The following is a 20,469-nucleotide window of genomic DNA, read 5'->3' on the forward strand; positions in this document are numbered from 1 at the left end:
CTGACACTTGTGAAAAATCCCCAGTAAGCAAAGCTCAGGATCTAACGGGAAGGTAACTCCCGTGATCTTGGTCAAGGTGTCACAGAAGTCACACCAAAAGGGCCTCACCTTTGTACAAAGCCAGGTACAAACGACCTCTATACCACATCTGAAGCACATTTCTGACAATTCAGGTTTGGATTTATGGAGTTTCTCATTCATTCATTCATTCTTAAAATACAGGTACAACTCATTTTGGTAGTTTCTTATTCCCATACTTTTCTCTTTCCCCCCTCACACAGGTAGGTCAGAGGTCAGGGGTCAGAGGTCAGGGGTCAGAGGTCACGGTCAGCTACAGAGCATCACCGGAGCTGGTCAAGGACACTTCAGCAGGGCGGAGGCTTGAACCAGGGCTTTTCCGGCTCTCCCTACTCAATACACCAAACAGAATCCAAGGTTAGGATGTTCATTCTTACACACTCTGTCAATGTGTTTAATTCTAGTTAATGACATGGGCAAATTAAACCATTCTTCATCTAACTGCCAATCTTCTGTATTCATTTCAAGGACCTATGGGTGCTATGAATTTCTTTTGGGATCCACTGGACCAGTAAAATCAAACAGGAAAGTGTTGCTCCAGCTCTTTTCTCCTCCCCTCTTGTCTTCTCTGTACTGAAGAAAACGTCATAAAAACTGACACAAATGTAAACTTCCCACTCTCTTTTCCACTTATCAGTTTCTCTCTGAAAATAAACCCCATCTGTATTATAATCGCCCCGCTGATGAACGCATTAAAGAGCCAGAGTCATAAATCTATAACAGTTAAGCAGTTTCCCTCCCCTCACCCGAGGCTCAGTCGTTCCCAGTGGTTCCCCAAACACGGTCAATCAGATAATGTTGCCTGGCAACAAATAAGTTATTTGCCAGTAAACTGGGTTTTGGCCGGTGCTGCTTAGCAACAAAATTTATTTCCAAGATTTATTTCCAAGAAGTGAAAACTGGACCGCTGGAGATTAAAAAAAAACACAAAAAAAACAGGCACCTTTGAGGATCAGTGTTGTTTGTCACTTTCTACATGTTCACAATATCATGGGTTTGAGTCTTTTAAAATGTAAAATACTGTTTACCAATCACATCAGTGGAGTTGCCAAAATTAAAAGCTTGTCCTGGTCAGTCCCGAGGCGTTAAAGCTCCCAGTTTAATAATTTTATAATGTAGTTTCCAAATCTCCTCTGTCTCTGGATCAGAATAAAGTTCCTCATGATGTTCTGCAGATAAATGTAGTTTAGTTCAAAGTTGAGCCGAATGAGCTAAAGGAATCATCTCCTCACCCTCATGCCAAATGAAACACAGGTGAAGTTTGTTAGTCCATATAACACACAGGGAGGTTGTCCAGCACAACTTGGTAGCAGCCTTCTCCAAAACAACTGAAGTCAATGGGGACCTGTTCTTTAGAGCTCCAAAACAAAAACAGCCAAACAATCACACTGTGAATAGAAAGACCTATACACCATTATTTGTTGCAAATCGATTCAAACGAGGTGAACCTGCTGAGTGGAGGCTTTCAGTTCAAATGCTGCAGACTGGACCCTGATTGGACGGATTTCAGCCATTCTTCAGTGAGGGAGCCAATCAGGAGCGAGTCCAGCTGTGATGCGTTTCCTGGAGTTTGTCTGAAACTGACCGGAAAAGTTTGAGTTTTGAAAATGCAATAACTTTTAAATTCAACCACTCAAACAAATCAAATTTGAACAACGTCTTCATTAAACATCTTCCATCATATATGTATATAAAAAGAGGGACATTTTGATTCCTATAAGAGGGGTCCTTTAATATGTGTGACTGTATAAATATAAAGCAGGTTGGTGAGTGCATGCTCACTAAAACCCTTTCGTGGATAAATAAAGGTTTAAAAAGAACGTTTCTTTCATTCTTTCTTTCTTTCTTTCTTTCTTTCTTTCTTTCTCATGATTTGCGCATCAACAGTTTCCTCTGGATTGACATAAAAAGTTAACCAGTTCTTCCTTGGCCCATAACCAACCTTCATACCAAGTTTTGTGCAAATCTGCGCCCAACTTTTTGAGATATCCTGCTGGCAGACGGACGGACAGACAAACACAGACGCAGGTGAAAACATGAACTCCTTGGCGAAGGTAATCAGAGACAACTCTTTCCAAAAACGGAGACAGAGAGTTGTGTAGAGTTTGGTACGATTTCTTATGCGATTTCACAACAATTTAGAAAGAAGAAGAAGAAGAGAGCCCATTGAGATTTTAATGAATACTGAAAGCTATCTGTGCCATCAGTACAGGCTGAAAGGAGCTGCCATGATTCTCCAAGAATATGAGAGAGAAAAAACGGGGGAAAGACTGTGAATCTACACATTAGATCCTTTTATTTTTGCAGTTGACTCATTTCTATCCGATTATGGATTTCCTGTCAAATAACAGAAGAAACAGACAGCTTTTCCTTATACAGCCTAAACCATGATATAAAACACATCTTGGCCTTCACACAACACATGTAAAATATTGATTATCATTTTGGTTGAAACTTTTATCCAAAGCACCTGACTGCACTGCAAAAGACGTCCATCTGAACCAGTCATTCAGTCTCATATTCAGCCTTCAAATCTTATTTTTCTTAAACCAAGAGAAACATTCTGCTAGTGAGGAGAGATAACTCCACTCGTTTCCAATGCAGCTTCACTTGTTTCAGGAATTTTCTAGAGTCTGTTGAAACCAGTCAGAATAAAGCAGATGACTCTTGATTCTACTAAATTATTGAAACAAGTTGATTTGCATTGGAAACAAGTGAAATTATTGAACTCCATTGGCAGATTTCTTCATTTATTTTAAGAAAATTATGATTATGATTGACTCAATAATAGACTAAATGACTTGACAATGATTTTTTCACAGTGGGTTTCATGTCATCCTCTATCTCTTCCCATCTTCCCTGTCACTCTCCTCTGTGTCCCGTCTGGAAAAAAAGCGACAACAGCCCCATGAAAAATGATCTTTGCATTTCGGGCCCCTCCAGTGTTACAGCTCTTTCACACAGACAGACAGACAGATGGATGGATGGATGGATGGATGGAGGAGAGACGGGACGCCCCGCCGCCTGCAGGCGCCCGTCAGAAAGCAAACAGCGGCGTGAGTTACGACCGGACGGTTTGTCTCTCCGAACGAAGGATTATCTCGATACGATGACACACTTGTAAACGGCGGCGGAGCACAGGGACACCGGGGGGGGGGCGAGCTGCGCGGCCCGGCCGAGGGTCCCGGGCCAGAGGGGGATTTACACTGATAATAATAGAGCAAACTAGATGTATTTCCAGAGAAGGAATTTTGCACCGGGACTATTTATAATTACAGAATCCTATGATGCATCCCTCGGGGTTTAACACTGCACTCATATTAGACTACCGGTGTGGCGCTGAGCGGGCACACACAGATAAAGATGGTGTCACATACACACTCTCATTTAGACTGGTGACAAATGTGTGTGTGTGTGTGTGTGTGGGGGGGGGGGGGGGGGGGGGGTTGGATCACTGTTAGAGCTCGAGTTAGAGCAGAGAGAGAGGAGCAGAACAGACAGTTATTTAGAGGAAAATATCACAGATTATTACTTTTACCTTCATATATTTTACATTTTTATGCCGTTTAGTTGACAAGAGAGACCTACAAGGGATGGAGTGTCTCCAGGACACATAGACAGGACGGCCGGGGATCCAAACCCAAGCCAAGGCCAAAACCACGATTTGAATTTTGAAGCCGATCCTGAAGTCCAGAGTCCGGCTCCAAAAAGACTCCAATCCTCCAACTCCATGAAGTCACTGGACCCCAAACAACTTCTGATAAAAATATAAAATCAATACATTTTTTACACAAGAGGGTTTTGGTCTCAGCAGCTAATTTCACTTCTTTCTAATGTGTGTCCTTATGGAGATTTTCAAAATAACTGTGTCATTAACAGATAAAACAGATAAAACACAGGGTTGGTTTCCTAGTGATTGACAGGTCGTCGATTACGGGCCAATAGCAGGCGGAGCTGCGGTTCTGCAGTCAAACTCAAACTCCGCCCCCTCCACCTTGGCTCCGCCCCTTCGCCTCTCTTTGGCTGCTCCGGCTCCAAAAAGTGTCAACATGGCGGAGACCGTAAACCCAATCTCACAGATTAGACTGCTGAATCTCTGTAATCTGTGCTGTATAACCTGTTTAAAAATGAATATAAATAAAAAAGAGTTTGTTTCAGATCTTTTTTGTAGGACTAACCTGCATACATAAAGGTTAAATAAGAATTAAAAAAATGAGAACAGGAACGGGAATGAGAGTGATATATAGAAGAATAAAGTGTATTCTGAGACAGATTGATAGGCTGTGAAATGAAAGAGATTCACAGCAGGTGGTGAAATACTGACACCATGAGAACATGATGAGGCCCGACCCAATCTCCTGAAATGAGATCATCATCTATAAACACAGGAAACCGCACTCATACCACACACACACACACACACACACACACACACACACACACACACACATTTTAAATGCTTTATTTGCATCTACTAAAATAATTACATTGAAAGAGAATTGACGTTTTAAAGAGGTTCAGCATGATTTAACGAAACACAAAAGCATTATATCTGTCTCTGTCTCTATCTACAGCACAGACTGAACTGACCACACACACACACACATACACTCTCACACTCACACACACACACACACACACACACACACACACACACACACAAACATCACCCAATAAATAACATTATATTTAAAGACAATTGCGATATTAAAGAGGTTCAACATGATTTAAAGATACAAAAAATCTCTGTCACACAGCCCAGCTAATTAGACTACACACTCTCACACACACACACACACACACAAACACACACACACACACTCACACACACACACACACACACACACACACACACAAACATCATCCAATAAATAACATTATATTTAAAGACAATTGCGTTATTAAAGAGGTTCAACATGATTTAAAGATACAAAAAATCTCTTTTACACAGCCCAGCCAATTAGACTACACACTCTCACACACACACACACACACAAACACACACACACACACACACACACACACACACAGTAGTTGGTGATAAATGTTAATTTCTCTGTGTGTTTTTGTGAACTAACCATCTACTGAAACATCATCTGCTGACTGCTGACACACCGGCTCACGTTCCCGTCGCTAATTGACAAGGTCACCATTCAAAATAGTTCCCTTTCCTAATCCCTTTCCTAGTTCCCTTTCCTAATCCCTTCCCTAGCTCCCTTTTCCCAATCCCCTCACTTGACGGGCTAGCGGCTCGGTTCCTCACACGTCTCCCTTCCCGCTGCAGTGAGAGACTCTGAACTTCTGCTGCTCCTGGATGAAAGGCGTCGGGCCAAATGTGAACGTACTGTAATTCTCAAGGTCCCCGTCCAAAGTAGTTCACATTTATAAGCTATTTAAGTCACAAAGTCAACGTTTAAAATAGCTCCCGGCTATGAATTGACTTCCAGAGGAACGGACAGGTCGGCAGCGGACTGGCTGAGACACGAGAGTGACGAGAGACTTTTCATCCGCAAAACACCGAAATCCGGCCGGAGGAAACTTATGCCGATGGAAGGAAGAAAATAATACGCTTATCAATAATTGTAAATAGGTGAAAAAAGTGAGAGACTCGTCTTTTATACAGTACTGTGCAAAAGTCTTAGGCACCAAAGAGTTTTTATATAAATTGTGTCTTAGATGTTTATTGTTTTTTTTTGTTTTTTTGCATTAGTGTGCCAGTAGACTGCTCTTTATAGTACATTTTTTTTATATTTAGAAACTTTTCATTTAATTATTTTTAAAAGCATTCTCGCTTTACTTGTTTTCTTTTACATGTGCCTAAGACTTTTGCGCAGTACTGTATATTGGCAGAATCTGCTTTGTTAAAGTCCTGTCTTCCAACTTTTTTTCTCCTATTTACAATTCTTGATAAACGTATTATTTTCTTTGTTGCATCAGCATAAGTTTCCCCCGACTGGATTTCGGTGTTAACACTTTCGTTCAAACTGAAAGGTTTAATAAACATAAAGAAAAAGATTCACTTAACCACAATTCAGTGACAGGACTAGTTTTATATATTTATTGTCAGAATCTGCTTTGTTGGTTTATGTGCTAGAAGATCATGTACATTTTGGACTTGACACATTCAGTTTCTGGCTTCCTATTGGCTGACGGTGAGCTCACTCTGCGTGTGACAGTCACATACAGTCAGGTGTCTATGGCATGACTATAACTGTATGTACTGTAGGTAGATGAGATATGTAATATGCAGTTACCGGCAGGCAGATGACCAGCTGACATGACGTCACCCGTCAGTCAGGCTGTCAGTCAGCTCAGGCATCCTGCTGACCTCTGACCCTGCTCTCTGATTGGCTCCTGCGGGGCTGACGGGACGTTTGGAAGCGTGACTATTTATTTCTCGACCACCGTGAACCTGCATGTCTCCTCGCGGTGACATCATCGCATTCTGTGGCCGCACGCCCCGGAGTGACGAGACACCGCCAAAGATTGTCTATGTATGAGAAGATGAATCACTCGATAGTTAAAAAAAAAAAAAAGAAGAAAAAAAAAGAAAAGAAAAGAAAAGTTGGTTCCGGTCTGCAAAAGTGGGCATTAACGCTCATGCATGCACTTTCCTACTGTAACTGAACTGGAACAGAAGACAAACCAAGTTGTTTTTCTCAAAAGTCATCACAAATGTAAATTTTAGCTAATTTGCTCCAAAAAAAATCCCTTGATGTTTTTAACAGCATATATCTGCAGCAGAGGGCCATATCTTGCCTCTTTACCATTAACACCAATACACTTAGAGCAGATTCTGGTCCAGTTTGTGGTCCGAAAATAAAGAGAAAGACCCTGCACTTAACTATGAAGATACCGAACCACAGCTGAAAAGTTGACTTTGCTGCATTTTTGTATTTGGTTTGTTTAGGTCCACACTGACCAATTACAAGAGAACCAGGGCTTGTAAACAAATGTCACATGACTCACAGGCAGTTGTTTATTGGAGTTTTGGTAACCTGGCTTTAGCTCAGCATGATGGACTTTGTCTGTCTCTTCTTCTGTGGTGTTCATACCAGTTAAGAACACATGAAGAAGTAGCTGAATATGAGCATCAGTCCAGACTTCATTTTGTTCTGCTGGGCTTTCCAAGCATGAGGAACCGCATCCGTCTCCTTTACCCATAATCCCTTGTGTTTCGGGGTGGGTTTCTGTAGTCGGTCAGATTAACGAACCGCACCGCAGTTCTCATGTTAGAGGACTGAGACTCTCGATGCCAGAGTTCAAAGGTCATTGATCTCACCTGGACAAACAGACCAACTAAAGAAGGAAACACTGCAGAGTTCAGAGAAACTGATCATTTATTAATTTAAAGACATTTCTCGGTCTGACAAAGTTCTCATTGACTCTAGCCTAACTTCTGGGATTCGAGTGACATAGGCAGGAGTGACTCCTCTTACCTCGCCTGTCTACTTTGTGATAGAGCGAACCCAACAGTCCAAACCGGGCAGCGTGGGGGGTGGGGGGGGGTAATGGGGGTGATGCTGGTAGCGCTGACCGTGCCACATGAGCAGCAGCCGGTAATCTGATCTGACTTGACTGACATGACTCCTATTTTTTTCTATAGCGGTCCATCAGGTCTATATAAGAGACAGAGGCTCCGGGTAGCGGGCAGAAAGACAGGCAGGCAGGCAGGCAGACAGACTCTGACCACCACAGAAGAAGAAGACTCAGCCACTGGACTTAAAACTAAACCTCCAGCTTCCTGCTATCAGACTGCATCCTATCAAACAGAAGCATGGGACTGCTCAGCGTTGAGGAACTGGTAAGATCTACTGATGCAAAGTGGAAAGGCATGAATGGAAAGTGTAAATGGAAAGTGTTATTCAAGATGATGATGATGATGATGATGATGATGATGATGATGATAATGGGGATGTAAGATCACAAGAAAGGGAGGTTTTAGGACTGGTTTTGAATTGATTTAGGACTGTTTTAGGACTGGTTTTGAATTGATTTAGGACTGGTTTTGAACCTTTTTTGGACTGGTTTTCAACTGTTTTAGGACTGGTTTTGAACTTTTAGGACTGGTTTTGCCTTCTCTCCCCGTTCTCCTCCTCTTATGGCACTTTATTCTCTTAATTTTTCCAAGATAACCTATTACATTAAATGAAATTTAAAGTTTATTGTCTTTCTGCCTGTAACTAAATGTGCTGCTGCTGTCTCAGCCAAGTCTGACTTAGAAAATAAATCCTTAACAAAACCTCAACGAAGCCAAACAAAAGCTAGGTTAAATAAGAAAATTAAACAAAGTTAATATGATGAGATGACTGATTCATTCGTTCTGAAATAAGACAGTGGTTGCTCTCCAGTTTGACCATTATGAAGCCAAAGTTTGTGTTAGACTGATAATGTGTTGGAGCAGTGGCCTGTTTACATTCCTCTGTGAGTAACATGATGTAGCTTTGGGCCAATGCAAGGCTAAGGTACTCACACTTACCAAAGACTTTAGTGAGAGAATCAAGCTCTTATTTCTTATCACCAAGCACTTCTCTACACATACATGATCATTCCAAGGATACAGGAATATTTTGTTCCATCTATTTTCAAGGCTTTGACCCTTACTACTGGTTGCTAGTAATGTTGGTATTCTAGAAATTGAACCTTATTCTACTGTTGCTCTGGATAAATCCTTAAAATGTAAATGTATATTTGTTTTTGTAGAATCCCTCTTCATGTATTTATCCTGCAGCTATCCTGTATTGGTACTGCAGACAATTCTTGACCATTCCTTGTAACTTCTGACAGTTGAAAAAAGAGCAAAACTTGATTTTACCAAACAATTTGTCTCGGGGATGGAGCTTAAGTAAAGAAATCTTTAGTCACTTTGGAATTTATTTGAATCAGAATCAGTTAATTAATTAAATCACTAATTTGAATAATCTGAATGAGTGAATTAATTACTCCTTGGGGTGTAGTATTTTCCAGAGACTCATACATCATAAGTCATGTGAAACCACAAACTGTATGTTCTTATAGTTTTCCAGAAAATAACTCAATCAGTTAAGGACTTAATGGCCAATTCTGCTCTTAGACTAACTGACTAAAGACTGACACAGGAACAGAGAATCTGATTTATTTTTATACCCTTTGTGACGCAAATCTGGTCTTTATATGAATATACAGGGGGAGAGGGGGATTTTATGGTGTTTTTTCCCTGTGTAGAATCGACAGTCACATCTGTGCAACCTGATTAGATTTAACCTCAGTTTAAAGTGCTACTTAAACCAAGATTAAATTCATGTTTATATTAAACTATGCTTAGATTTTTACATTTTTTTTTACTTTATGCTTAGTTTAACTTAATCCTTGTTGGTGCAACCCAGCCAAAGAGTTAAAAATCAGATTTTTTGTTTTTTGTGTATATAAATCCAAGCTGAGACTCTCTCATCTTGGATTTACATACCTTGTACATACCTATATTTCCAACCTCGTCTCTTCTTCCCCGCAGGTGACCGGTAAGAGGTCCGAGGGCAAGGAGGCGGACGACTTCCATGGGGGAGTGTACGAGGCGGCTGTCAATCAAGAGAAGCAGGATGACCGCAGGTCCCACAGGGAGCTGGGGGGCGGAGCTCTGCCAGAGGAGAGCGACAGCGGCGGCGAGCAGGAGGAAGTCAGCGTGGCTGCACTCAATGTAAGACCACAGCAGGAGTAAGACCAGTACAACAGGAGGAGGAGGAGGAGTAATAGCAGTAACTGTAGTAGTAGTAATGGTAGTCATAGTAGAAGCAATGGTAGTAGTAGTAATAATAATAGTAGTAGGCCTAGTAATAGTAGTAGTAATAGCAGTAGTAATAGTAGTAGTAATAATAGTAGTAGTAGCAGCAGTAGTAATAAAAGTAGTAGTAGTAATATAGGAGTAGCAGCAGCAGCAGTAGTAGTAGTTGTAGTAGTAGTAGCAGTAGTATTACTAAAACACCATAAGTGAGACAGTACATGGAACAAAACACAAGCAGGATGTTGCTCATGTATAACAAATATCAATTTGCAATATGTGGAAATCAAAGTGAATCCACCTCTTTCTTACAGTAATCATCTAACCAACAGAAATGCACAGGGTCTGAGTTTAAGTTAGTAAATCTAGTTCAGTTAATTTGCACAAAGGATATAAAAGAAGGTAATGCCGCTACGTCAAATGAACACAGACATTTCTTTTATTTAATTCAAACAACTTTGAATTGCCACCCAGTGAACTTGGTCTCTTGGTCCACGCTGCCACCTAGAGGCATCTGTGAGTATTTCCACAGCTCAGTTTGTCAGTTTGTCAGTCAGTGAGCAACCTTATTAAGATGGACTCCAAACCACAACATAATGGTAATAAAATCAGTTGCTGCATTAAGGGATTATCAGAGAGGAAAAGAAAAGTCTACATACATCAAAACCAGTTTCTATATTTAAAGGTTCAACTGCCTTGTCCATTAAAGGCCCATATGATTCACTCTTCATGTTCAGTTACAAAGCTGCAAACTTGTGTGATTGGAAGGATTTTAGCAATTATTCAGTAAGGGGAGCCAATCAAGACCATTCCAGTTGTGATGCGTTTACTGGAGTTAATTTTAAACTGCCTGTAAAAAAGGGTGGATCGTTGAAAACACAAAACCACTCTAACAAAATAAAATGTCACAATGTCTAGATGAATCATCTATGATCATATATAAATAGAGTCAATTTTGAATTTCAGTTACGGCCCCTTTAATGGTCCTCCTCCCCATTCACAGTTAGAATCACCTTTAATCTACAGGCACATAAAAGGAAGTATACACAGTACTCACTGAGACACATAACACAGCATACTGACACATAAGGCCTTACGTACTGTGCAGTCAAACCAGATCAGTCTAATCAGTTTGTTGTACCGAGGGATTAAAGGTGGTGAAATCACTGATACCAACAAACTGAAGAGTTCTGTTCCAAACTCAGACGTCCACCATTTGAGAAACAGTGACACCTAGTGTCAGAAAATGATTAAAAGCACCGAATTAAAACAAATGATGGTACTTTGTAATGAACAGTAGGTCTTTTAAGACTTTGCTGGAAGAAATGCAAAGACATTTATGCACTGGATTCTCTAGATTTCAGAGATATTGATGACAATGATGAAGTTCAGATGCTTTTTTTCCCCCAAAAAATCAAGTATAGGTATAGGGCACTTTGGAAAATGACTGCAATTATTCATTCAATTACAACTAACTGAAAATGTATCCGTTGGATGTTATTATAGGAGCTTAGGTTGGCTGAACTGGTTCATTTTCATAAAATGTCCTTTAGAAACTTGCTTTCTGGAAGAAATCTTAGATTTTGTTTTTATGTATTATTGACTAATTTTATGTAATCTCATGTTTAGTCTTTTTTCTCAATTGACTTGTTTGTTACTGTTTCAATATAAAACCCTTTGTAAAGTTGTTTTTGAGAAGCTGCTATACAAATAGTTATTTATCATTATTATTATTATTATTATTATTATTATCATTATTATTAGTATTAGTATTAGTATTATTGTTGTTGACTTGTCTATTGTCTCCCCACTCCCCCCTCCCCCCTCCCCCCTGTCAGACGGATAAAAGCGGCCGGCTGAAGCTGGAGACGGTGGACGACCTGTTCAACATCCTGCAGCTGAGGAAGAGGAGGAGGGAGAGGAAGGCTCCGGTCCACAGGAAGCAGCCGGAGCCCGAGATCATCGTAAGCCGCTCTTCTTCTGTGTTTTCTACTTTCCTGACTCTGAAGAAGTAGTTAAGTTTAAGAAGGGCAACATAAATGTTGTTTTACTATTATTATACTGTTGGGTTTTTTTTATTTCTTGCTCTCTGTACAGTGCTACTCCCCCTTTTTCTCACTTTTTTGCTCTCTTGCTCTTATACCTTTCTCTTGAGATGAGAAGATGACTCACTATAGATGAGTCAGCAGCAAGAAAACAGTAACACATTATTTACTCTGTCTCTATCTCTCTCTCTACACAGTAATGTACATATATATTCCTTACAGCCTGCCAAATTTCTTCATATATAGAATATGAAAATATCTATATTTATTTTTGATGGGTTGAATTCATTTGATAATGCAAATCACAATATACTGAAAACCTTACCGCATCATAACTATCACCTGGACACAATATCTTCATATCTCTTATTTCCACTGCGTCCCTTGCATTGTTTATCAGGCAGACAGAAAAGAAACTTACCAGAGATGCTTAAAGGAACAGTTCACCCCAAAATAAAAATTCAGTCAGACTTTATTTGGATAGACCAATGCTGATACTCAACTTACTATCAAGTGTCTATAATGTGTCATTAAAAAGACAACTGAGTTTCAGGTGATACAATAGTGTGAAAAGTAGTCAATAGATATCCAATGTCTGGTTTGAGGTTAAGGTCAGGATTAGGGTCACACAGTCTGTAGAGATGCAGCAGATAGACAAGTGACACACTGTTGAAGACTGGACTGTCAAAATTCTGTCATTCAGTCAAAACATTGAAGTTCGAATGACCACCAAACACACAGCAAGTTAGCTAAGGTTATCTCAGCCTTCCACCAAACAACTCACAATCCAGCTGTTTTGTAGCTAAACGATTGCATTGTGAGTCTAAAAAGCCCCATTAACCTCAAGGCACGCTCCAGTACAGACAGTACAGGAAATTAGGGGCGGTGCAAGGAACTGTCAGTGACGTAAATATAAGAGCTAAGGGGGTGAATATAGACTTTTTGAACTTGCAGTGCAATCGTTTGGATACAAAACACTTTGATTATGTGGCATGAGTTGTTTAGAAAAATCTGACGGTAATGTAACCACAATTTAACGGTAATTCTATCTCAGCGTTTCACCAAGCAATTGAAGTGAACAGGGTCTGGTTCTTTCGGGCTCCAAACATGACATAAAATGATCGTTAAATTTCTCTAAACAGCTTGGGCTCCAGCTGTTTTGTAGCTAAACGATTGTACTGTGAGTCTAAAAAGCCTACATTTGTCGCATTAACCTCCTCTACTGGAGGTACGAGGCACGCTCCAGTACAGTATCTTCAATACAGGAGGTTGGGGGCGGTGTGAGGAACTGTCAGAGATGTAAATATTAGAGATAATGGGGTGAGTATAGACTTTTTGGTCTTGCAGTGCAATCATTTGGATACAAAACACTTGAATTATGCTGCACGAGTTATTTAGAAAAATCTGAAGGTAATTTAACACCCTTTTGAAGCTCAAACTAACCTGAACCCATTCATTTCCATTGTTTGGGTGGAACACTAAGATGAAACTGCATTAGCTAACTTGCTGTGTGTTTGGTGGTCATACGAACTTCAATGCAATTCTGACTGACTTGGGGCTGAGTAGATAATGACACAATGCTCATTTTTGGGTGAACTGTTCCTTTTATGACCCCCTATCCATCGATGTAACGATCTATCTGTGTGTCTCTGCCTCCCAGCCCGAGACGGTGGATGAGGAGATGTTTCTGACAGCGGCCATGGAGAACAAACTGCCCCTGGTGGAGAAATACCTGGCGGACGGAGGAAACCCCGATGCGGTCGACCATGTGAGTCATGGACAGACACACGGCAAAATGGAAAAACCAGGAAATAACAACTCGTAGATTCCTCTCAAGCTATATATTTTTAGACTGTCTGCAGACCAAATCCAAACATCTACATCTATTTATGTTCCACATCTATTTCATAGCAACCTGCCCAAGGAGCTTAGACTTGCAAAATCAGTACCATCTTTGAAATCAATCACTTCTTATACGTTATTGTTTTACACTTGCTTTTATGTGATCTTTTTTACCCTCTATTCCTATCTGTTCATCTTGAATCTTTATGTTGTACTGTTTTATGATTTTTGTTTTTTCAAAATACATTTTTAAAGATTTTTTTTGTTTGTTTGTTTTTTAAATCTTTTTATTTTGTATTACTTATTATTATAATTGTATTAAACATAATTATAATAGTATTACAAATACAATTATAATGCTAGATTGTACCCATGAAGCTGTTCATGTCATTTTTATTATTACTTATTATTTAATGTCCTTTTAAATTACCCAACTCTCCATTAAAAGGTAAAAGTAATAGTAATCTATGTCATCACCATTCCTACATCCTTGCCAGTTCCAGAGAACAGCGCTGCACAAAGCTTCTTTCAAGGGAAACCTGGAGATCATCAAGAGGCTGCTGGAGGCTGGAGCCGCCATCCACAGCAAGGACAAGGTGAGACACACTCCTTTCTTTCTTTCTTCCTTTCTTTTGTTGTTTCTTTCTTTCTTTCTTGCTTTCTTTCTTTCTTTATCTCTCTCTGTAATGACTAATTGGCCTAATACCGATAGCCACGGTGGTGAATGAAATGCTAAAATGTGTTCTTGATACATGCGCATACCTTTAGTTAATCTTTTGTCGCTTGCTTCTTCTGTCTTGCTGCCGTTGTAGATTGCAGAATGTAATTTCCTTAGCTGTGTTAGTACTTGTGCAATATTTACAATCCTACTGTTTTGTGTCACTTAATTGTGTTAGTCTATATTATATCATTTTGCGGGAAGAACCATTACATCTCCTGCAGTCCAAACACACTGAGGCTACACACCTGTGTATATTTATCGCTTGACCTGACCCATCACCAACATGTTACTGCCCCCTTGTGGCCTGGCAAACTAAAAAAAATTAAAAAAGCACCCATATTGGCTCCAACACTTTCTCTTACACACACACACACATACATGCAAGTGGATATACGCACGCCGTCATCCTAATAGCAGTGTGTGTGGGTTGCAGCTGGAGGCCACAGCGGTGCACTGGGCCTGCAGAGGAGGCAGCCTGTCAGCTCTGGAGCTTCTTCTCAACCAGGGAGCCCAGTTCACTTCCAGAGACAAGGTAAGTCCAGATATCAGATAAAACCCATGCATCAGCAGAAAGCAAAGAGGGCTTATTTCTCATGAGTTTGTGAAATTATTATTAACAACAATTATTATTCATGCTGCTCAAACACAAAACTCAGCTGTGAGCATCGCGAATAACAGAGAGCAAGAACCAAGTGTGCATGGAATGTTAAATCTTTCTCATTGTTGTCAAAAGATACAACACAATCCAGGTTACTGGGCATACTTATCACGGGTAAGGGCCGGTGTTTTTTAAAGGATAGGGCTGCTGTTTTTAAATACATTTCTTATTGTCAACAAATCCTATGAAAATAACAAAATCAACAATGTGTTTGCTCTACTCCTGTTACTTTCCGACTTCCCACCTACCCTTTTTAGCCTTCAAACCAGAAGTCATTGGCTCCAACTGTAAGCTAAAAACCTTTAAATACAGCTCACAAAGACATAGTTTCAATTTTAAAAATCGCTAACTGTTACCATGAAAAGTCAGGCTGTTGTAGTTATTACCAAATCAAATTCAAATGGGAACAAATTCTTCATTACGACAGGGACTATTTTCAGTGCTACGGAACTACTTTCCTGAGATCGCAAAGTGTTTACAGCCGGCTTATTAAGTTGTTTGAGAAAAAAGTCGTCCGGCCCGGTGCATCGTGATGATGAAATATGCTGCAGAGCAGCAGCATGGCTCTGTGACGGGTTTTTAATCGTTTTTTTTAATACAGTGGAGTTCTATGGCTGCTGGGACATGGCTGCATTGGGCATCAACTACATGGACGAGACTTGTTAGCAAAACAAATCCATTGCTGATTTTCTTATTTTTATAGGATTTGTTGACGGTAAGAAATGCATTAAAAAACACCAGCCTTATCCTTTAAGTTTGCCTATAAGGTGGCATGTTGCCACAGATGGCCCTGGGCAAATCTACTCATTATTGACATTTTTGGAAGGTTTTTCCTGCGTTCACCAACAATAACTGTCACAACTGCCAGGATATGGGAAGATATTCACCTAGCTGTTCCCTGTTGTGCCTTTTCCCCCTCTCCTCTCCTCTCCTCCTCTCCTCCCCTCTCCTCTCCTCCTCTCCCCTCCCCTCCTCACCTCACTCCTCTCCTCTCAGCTGCGCAGCACTCCTCTCCATGTGGCGGTGCGGACGGGACACTGTGACTGTGCAGAGCATCTCATCCACTGTGGAGCAGACGTCAACGCCAAAGACAGAGTAAGGAATCACTCATACAGTTAAAAAAAACGCACTAAAGGAGCTCAAGTTAGTCTTTTTAAATTGCTAAATCATCTGCAGCATGATATAAAGCTCACTGAACACCGAGGAGCAAGGGACTTCACCTGCAGCTGCTGCAGTGGAGTTGATCACTGGTCGACATTAGCAGAACTGTTCAGACGAATTGTTAAAATTTGATTCTCACATTCATTGAACACCAGGTCAAATCACAAAGAACAAACTGTAAAAAAAAAACAAAAAAAAAAACTTCAAATTTAGCTCAGTTTAGCTACCAATGCTTTTGATTACATACCACAGTGAAAAACTTTTTCAGTTCATCCAAATTTAGTGGATTCACATATTCAGTGAATATCCTTTTAAGCCTGTTACCTGGTCGATGCAAGCATCAACGCAAAGGGCAACACAAGAGGAATTTCTCGCATTCTTGCAAAATATGTAGTCCAAATTTTGGAGCGTGATGCTAACGCATGCTGCAGTGTCATGCGTTTCAGCTAGAGGCGCTAAATGAACAACTACAAATAAAGAAGTGCCTCAGTGTGACAGGTACCGGGTTGCACTGGTTCTTGTTCTTCTCCAAAAAAAGCTCTACACAGGTGAAATGAGAGAATATTACCCATCTTGCATTCTCAGTCTATTTAAAGGACGCATGTTGCACTTTCTTTTCAATATTTTCTTTTAGCGGAGGTTGAGAATGTATAAAAGTAGACACTCCTCTGTAATCCTCATTTTTAACAGGCTCAAGGAAGACGGTTGACATTTCTGTACCAACATGATCTCATAAAAAGTCAACAGCACAAATTTGACACAGCTTTTTCAGCTAAATGTTGGCTAACGATTACATTTAGGCAAGTAAAACAACTTGGTTAAGGTTAGGGAAAGGCTTTGGTCATGGTTAAATAATAAAAAATGTTCGCTAAAAATTCAAATTTGACCATTTTGTGCTGGGAAAACAGAATTTTAACACTTGCATGCCACCAACACATAATTTGGTGTTAACAAGTCGCGTGTATTTCATGTATTTGTGTAACATTAGGTTGTCCTGTACTCTGAAAGCAGAGAGTTTGCAAACTGTGTATGTGTGCCTTGCATTGACTGCGTACCAGTCCTTACACTTCCTAGCAAAACCAGGCCTATGAGCCATCTGGGGCCCGACCTATAATTTACGAAACCCTTCTGTAGTGTCGTCTATTGTTTTTCACTGAGTTGAATGCATTTTTATTTTCTTACTCGAGGATGGAGACACGCCCATGCACGATGCTGTGAGAATAAACCGATTCAAGATGATCAAGCTGTTGATGATGTATGGAGCCGGTCTCCACACCAAGAACTGTGTAAGTACAGCACCTCGGAAAGCACCACTATCCGTCAATATATTAGTGAGTGATTTGACCAAACTTAACAAGGGGCATGATGGGGAAATTAATAAATAAAATTAAAAAAATTAAAATTAAAAAAATCAATAAAATTTTTAAAATTTAAATTTGGTAGCACTTTACATTACGGTATTACAAATTACATGGTAATTACTGTATAATTATATAGAAATTATCAGAAAGTAACTGTTAATTTCTGGTAATAGCGAGTAAATATTTGTACTTATAATGTGTCATTTCTCAGTTAAATGCCGGTAATTTCTATTGATAATTGTTAGCATGATAACAGTATTACATTATAAGTTGTGCAATCATTACTGAATAATTACTATGTAATACCTTGGAAATATTTGCTTATTGGCCAGAAGAGCAAAGTTGTCATGAGAAAATATATATTCAATATATTCAGTAAATAAATATTCAAGCAACACCAATAATGGAGAAGTGCTAGGTAAAGAGTAAGAGCCAAAAATAAAAATAAAAAAGTGTGTAACTACTTTGTGTACATGGGCAAATCTGAATGGGCAAATTCAAGGGAAAATGTGCCCAGTTTTGCAGATTTAATCATATGCTTGTGTCTGTTTTTTCTCCTGTGTAGGATGGAAAAACTCCACTGGAGACCCTTTATTCCTGGCAGAGCGGAGCCAAGAGCCTTCTCTATAACATCAGTGAGGAGAAGTCTGACCAGTAGAACACAGTAGAATTCAGTAAAAGCGGATTTCAACATAGAGTCAGGCGGAGGATCTGCTGGCTTACCGAGGGAAAAAAATCCCTTTGTAGAGATGGTGTGAGCACAGCTAACAGCTTAGTGAGGTGCACGGTGCAAAGGTAGACGTGAACCAAAACAAGTGACACGAATGGGAAAGTCTTGTATTTTCCAGTCCGTCTGGGCCGCCTGGCAGTATGTGGCATTCCCATACTGAGGTTAGTGAAGCACACAAGTCTTTTAAACGTTTATTTATCCAGGGAATTTTGCCGAGCATGCATGCTGCTTTTCAGCAAAGCCCTACTTCACATTCATGTGTTCACATATACAGATGCTTTATTGATCCCATTTGGAAATTGCTGTTTACCTTGACAGTGGTTTCAGAGAGACAGAGAGGGCGTTAGTCATTCACTTACCCCCGTCCAGGTTTTCCCAGCTGGTCCAGGGATTTGAACCGGCAACCTTCCAGTCCGCTTCTCTAACCTCTGGGCTACATCGGGGTTTTTTTGTCTTTTAAATACGTGAAATATACATAGAACATCTTGTGTAATGTCAGGTGGAAGAAAACCTTCCAGAAAAGCAGCAGGGATGTGAAGAATCTTACAGCTTTTTGAGCAACAATGTGAAATCTAATCAGAATGTCATTAATAACATGATTAGCACTGATAGATTCATTGATCGCCAAATATTGCTGGACAATGAGGATTTATTTTTTAAAGCTGAGCTGAAGTCAGCAATATCGCAACAAGATAATGACTTATTTATTGATTAATGACCACAGTCAACAATCGATTCATTGGGTTTATTGATTGATTTGTTACCCGGAAGGACAATAAACTGATTGAGTTATTGATTGTATTGATGTATACTGTAGCTGGTTTGATGAATGCGTTCACCGGAATTTCATGGTCAGACCATAACCAATCATTAATTGACATAATCCAATTAACTTGGATCAACTGCTTTAGTTTTCCAGAAGTGCATGACCTGGTTCCCATTGGATCCACGGTATGTCGATCAATTCCAGAGTAAAACGATTGAGTCCATTTCAGATCATTACTCCTCCTAGGTATGATCATGATACCGAAGGGTTTTACAAGGTGAAATGGTAGTGAGGGAGGTGCTGTGCCTCCTTGTGTTGGTAGATAATGTGTGTTTTTATACTTTAACATTCAGAAGAGCACTTAATTTATGCGTATGGGATGTGGGGCCACGTTACAGAGTAAAACTCCTCCTGCCCAAAAAAGTTTAAAAAAAAAAAATCCTGCTTCACATTCAGCCTTGTCTTAGCAATTTTGACTCACTTTTTCCTGCCTATCTAAAAATACAAAAAAGGTGACTTTATTGATGTTTGGTTTATTTTCTCCCCAGCACTACAAAAATTGAAGGTATTTCACCGGCAGAATGTGTGTAATGTTCCTCAGGCCTTTATGCATTGATTAGTCAATTCCTATGCATTGATTAGTTGGATGTTGCTCCTGCAGATAGATCTACATCTCTGTTGATCCTAAAGAAACTTGAGCATTATTTTTACATTTGGAAAGAAATGTACGCTGTTGTTACCTATTTTGGTTCTGAATAGGACTTGATTTGCTCTGGTCTCAGTCTTGACTTGGTCTCGACCCCCTTTGGACCCGGAATTGACTTGGACTCGACTAAGGTGCTCTTGACTGAACGCTGAGCAACTTGTTCGAAGGAGGGAAGAGAGCTGCTCATTCTCTTCCCCGACCCACATTTTCCCACCACGCCTGCACCATGTTATGACCCTAAAACCTCAGCCAGGCTCCTGTAGCGAGATAAGATTTTTACAGTGAGGATGTTTCTGGAATGTGGCCCCTGTTTTCTCCTGAGTTTGAGTTATCTTCTTTAGAAATACACAAAGGAGTGAGAGAAGAAAGGTACTGAAAAGTCACTGTTGGTTCAGAGGACGTTTTGAAAAGAGCTTTATGTTTAAGTGGTTAAAAAACAAAGCTTGAAATATGATTCATAAATATGAACTGTATTCTTTTTTATTGAAAAATTGATATGTACATTTTGCCTGTTATTCGTGGTTTGATTCAATAAAACCTGTTTTGAAATTAAATTTGTCTTGTTTTCATGTTAGAACCATCCAACCAGAACTAGATCGAACAGGAAATTACTTCAGCTGTTTTGATTTTGCAATGTACCAGATATA

The 20,469-nt window shown here is 39.9% G+C and overlaps 1 protein-coding gene across 1 annotated transcript; it reads left to right on the forward strand.

Annotated features, from left to right (window-relative positions):
- The first annotated feature begins 7,773 nt into the window (after positions 1–7,773).
- On the forward strand, positions 7,774–18,278 carry ankrd1a (ankyrin repeat domain 1a (cardiac muscle)). Its single transcript, XM_071538654.1, has 9 exons — positions 7,774–7,882; positions 9,569–9,751; positions 11,671–11,796; positions 13,538–13,645; positions 14,217–14,315; positions 14,874–14,972; positions 16,095–16,193; positions 17,447–17,545; positions 18,186–18,278. The coding sequence occupies exons 1-9, from the start codon at positions 7,856–7,858 to the stop codon at positions 18,276–18,278; spliced, it is 933 nt and encodes a 310-aa protein (XP_071394755.1). The 5' UTR covers positions 7,774–7,855.
- The last annotated feature ends 2,191 nt before the right edge of the window (positions 18,279–20,469 follow it).

This window comes from Centroberyx affinis, unplaced genomic scaffold (genome assembly GCF_046629955.1).
Source record: "Centroberyx affinis isolate AG114_WGS23_722 - 3 ecotype Tasmania unplaced genomic scaffold, CSIRO-AGI_Caff_v1 ptg003324l_1, whole genome shotgun sequence".
Lineage (NCBI taxonomy): Eukaryota > Metazoa > Chordata > Actinopteri > Beryciformes > Berycidae > Centroberyx > Centroberyx affinis.

Coding starts and splice junctions, on each gene's coding strand:
- ankrd1a (XM_071538654.1), top strand. CDS start 7,856: ATGGGACTGCTCAGCGTTGAGGAACTG. Junction 9,752..11,670: donor TCAGCGTGGCTGCACTCAAT/GTAAGACCACAG, acceptor CCCCCCTGTCAG/ACGGATAAAAGCGGCCGGCT. Junction 11,797..13,537: donor AGCCGGAGCCCGAGATCATC/GTAAGCCGCTCT, acceptor TCTGCCTCCCAG/CCCGAGACGGTGGATGAGGA.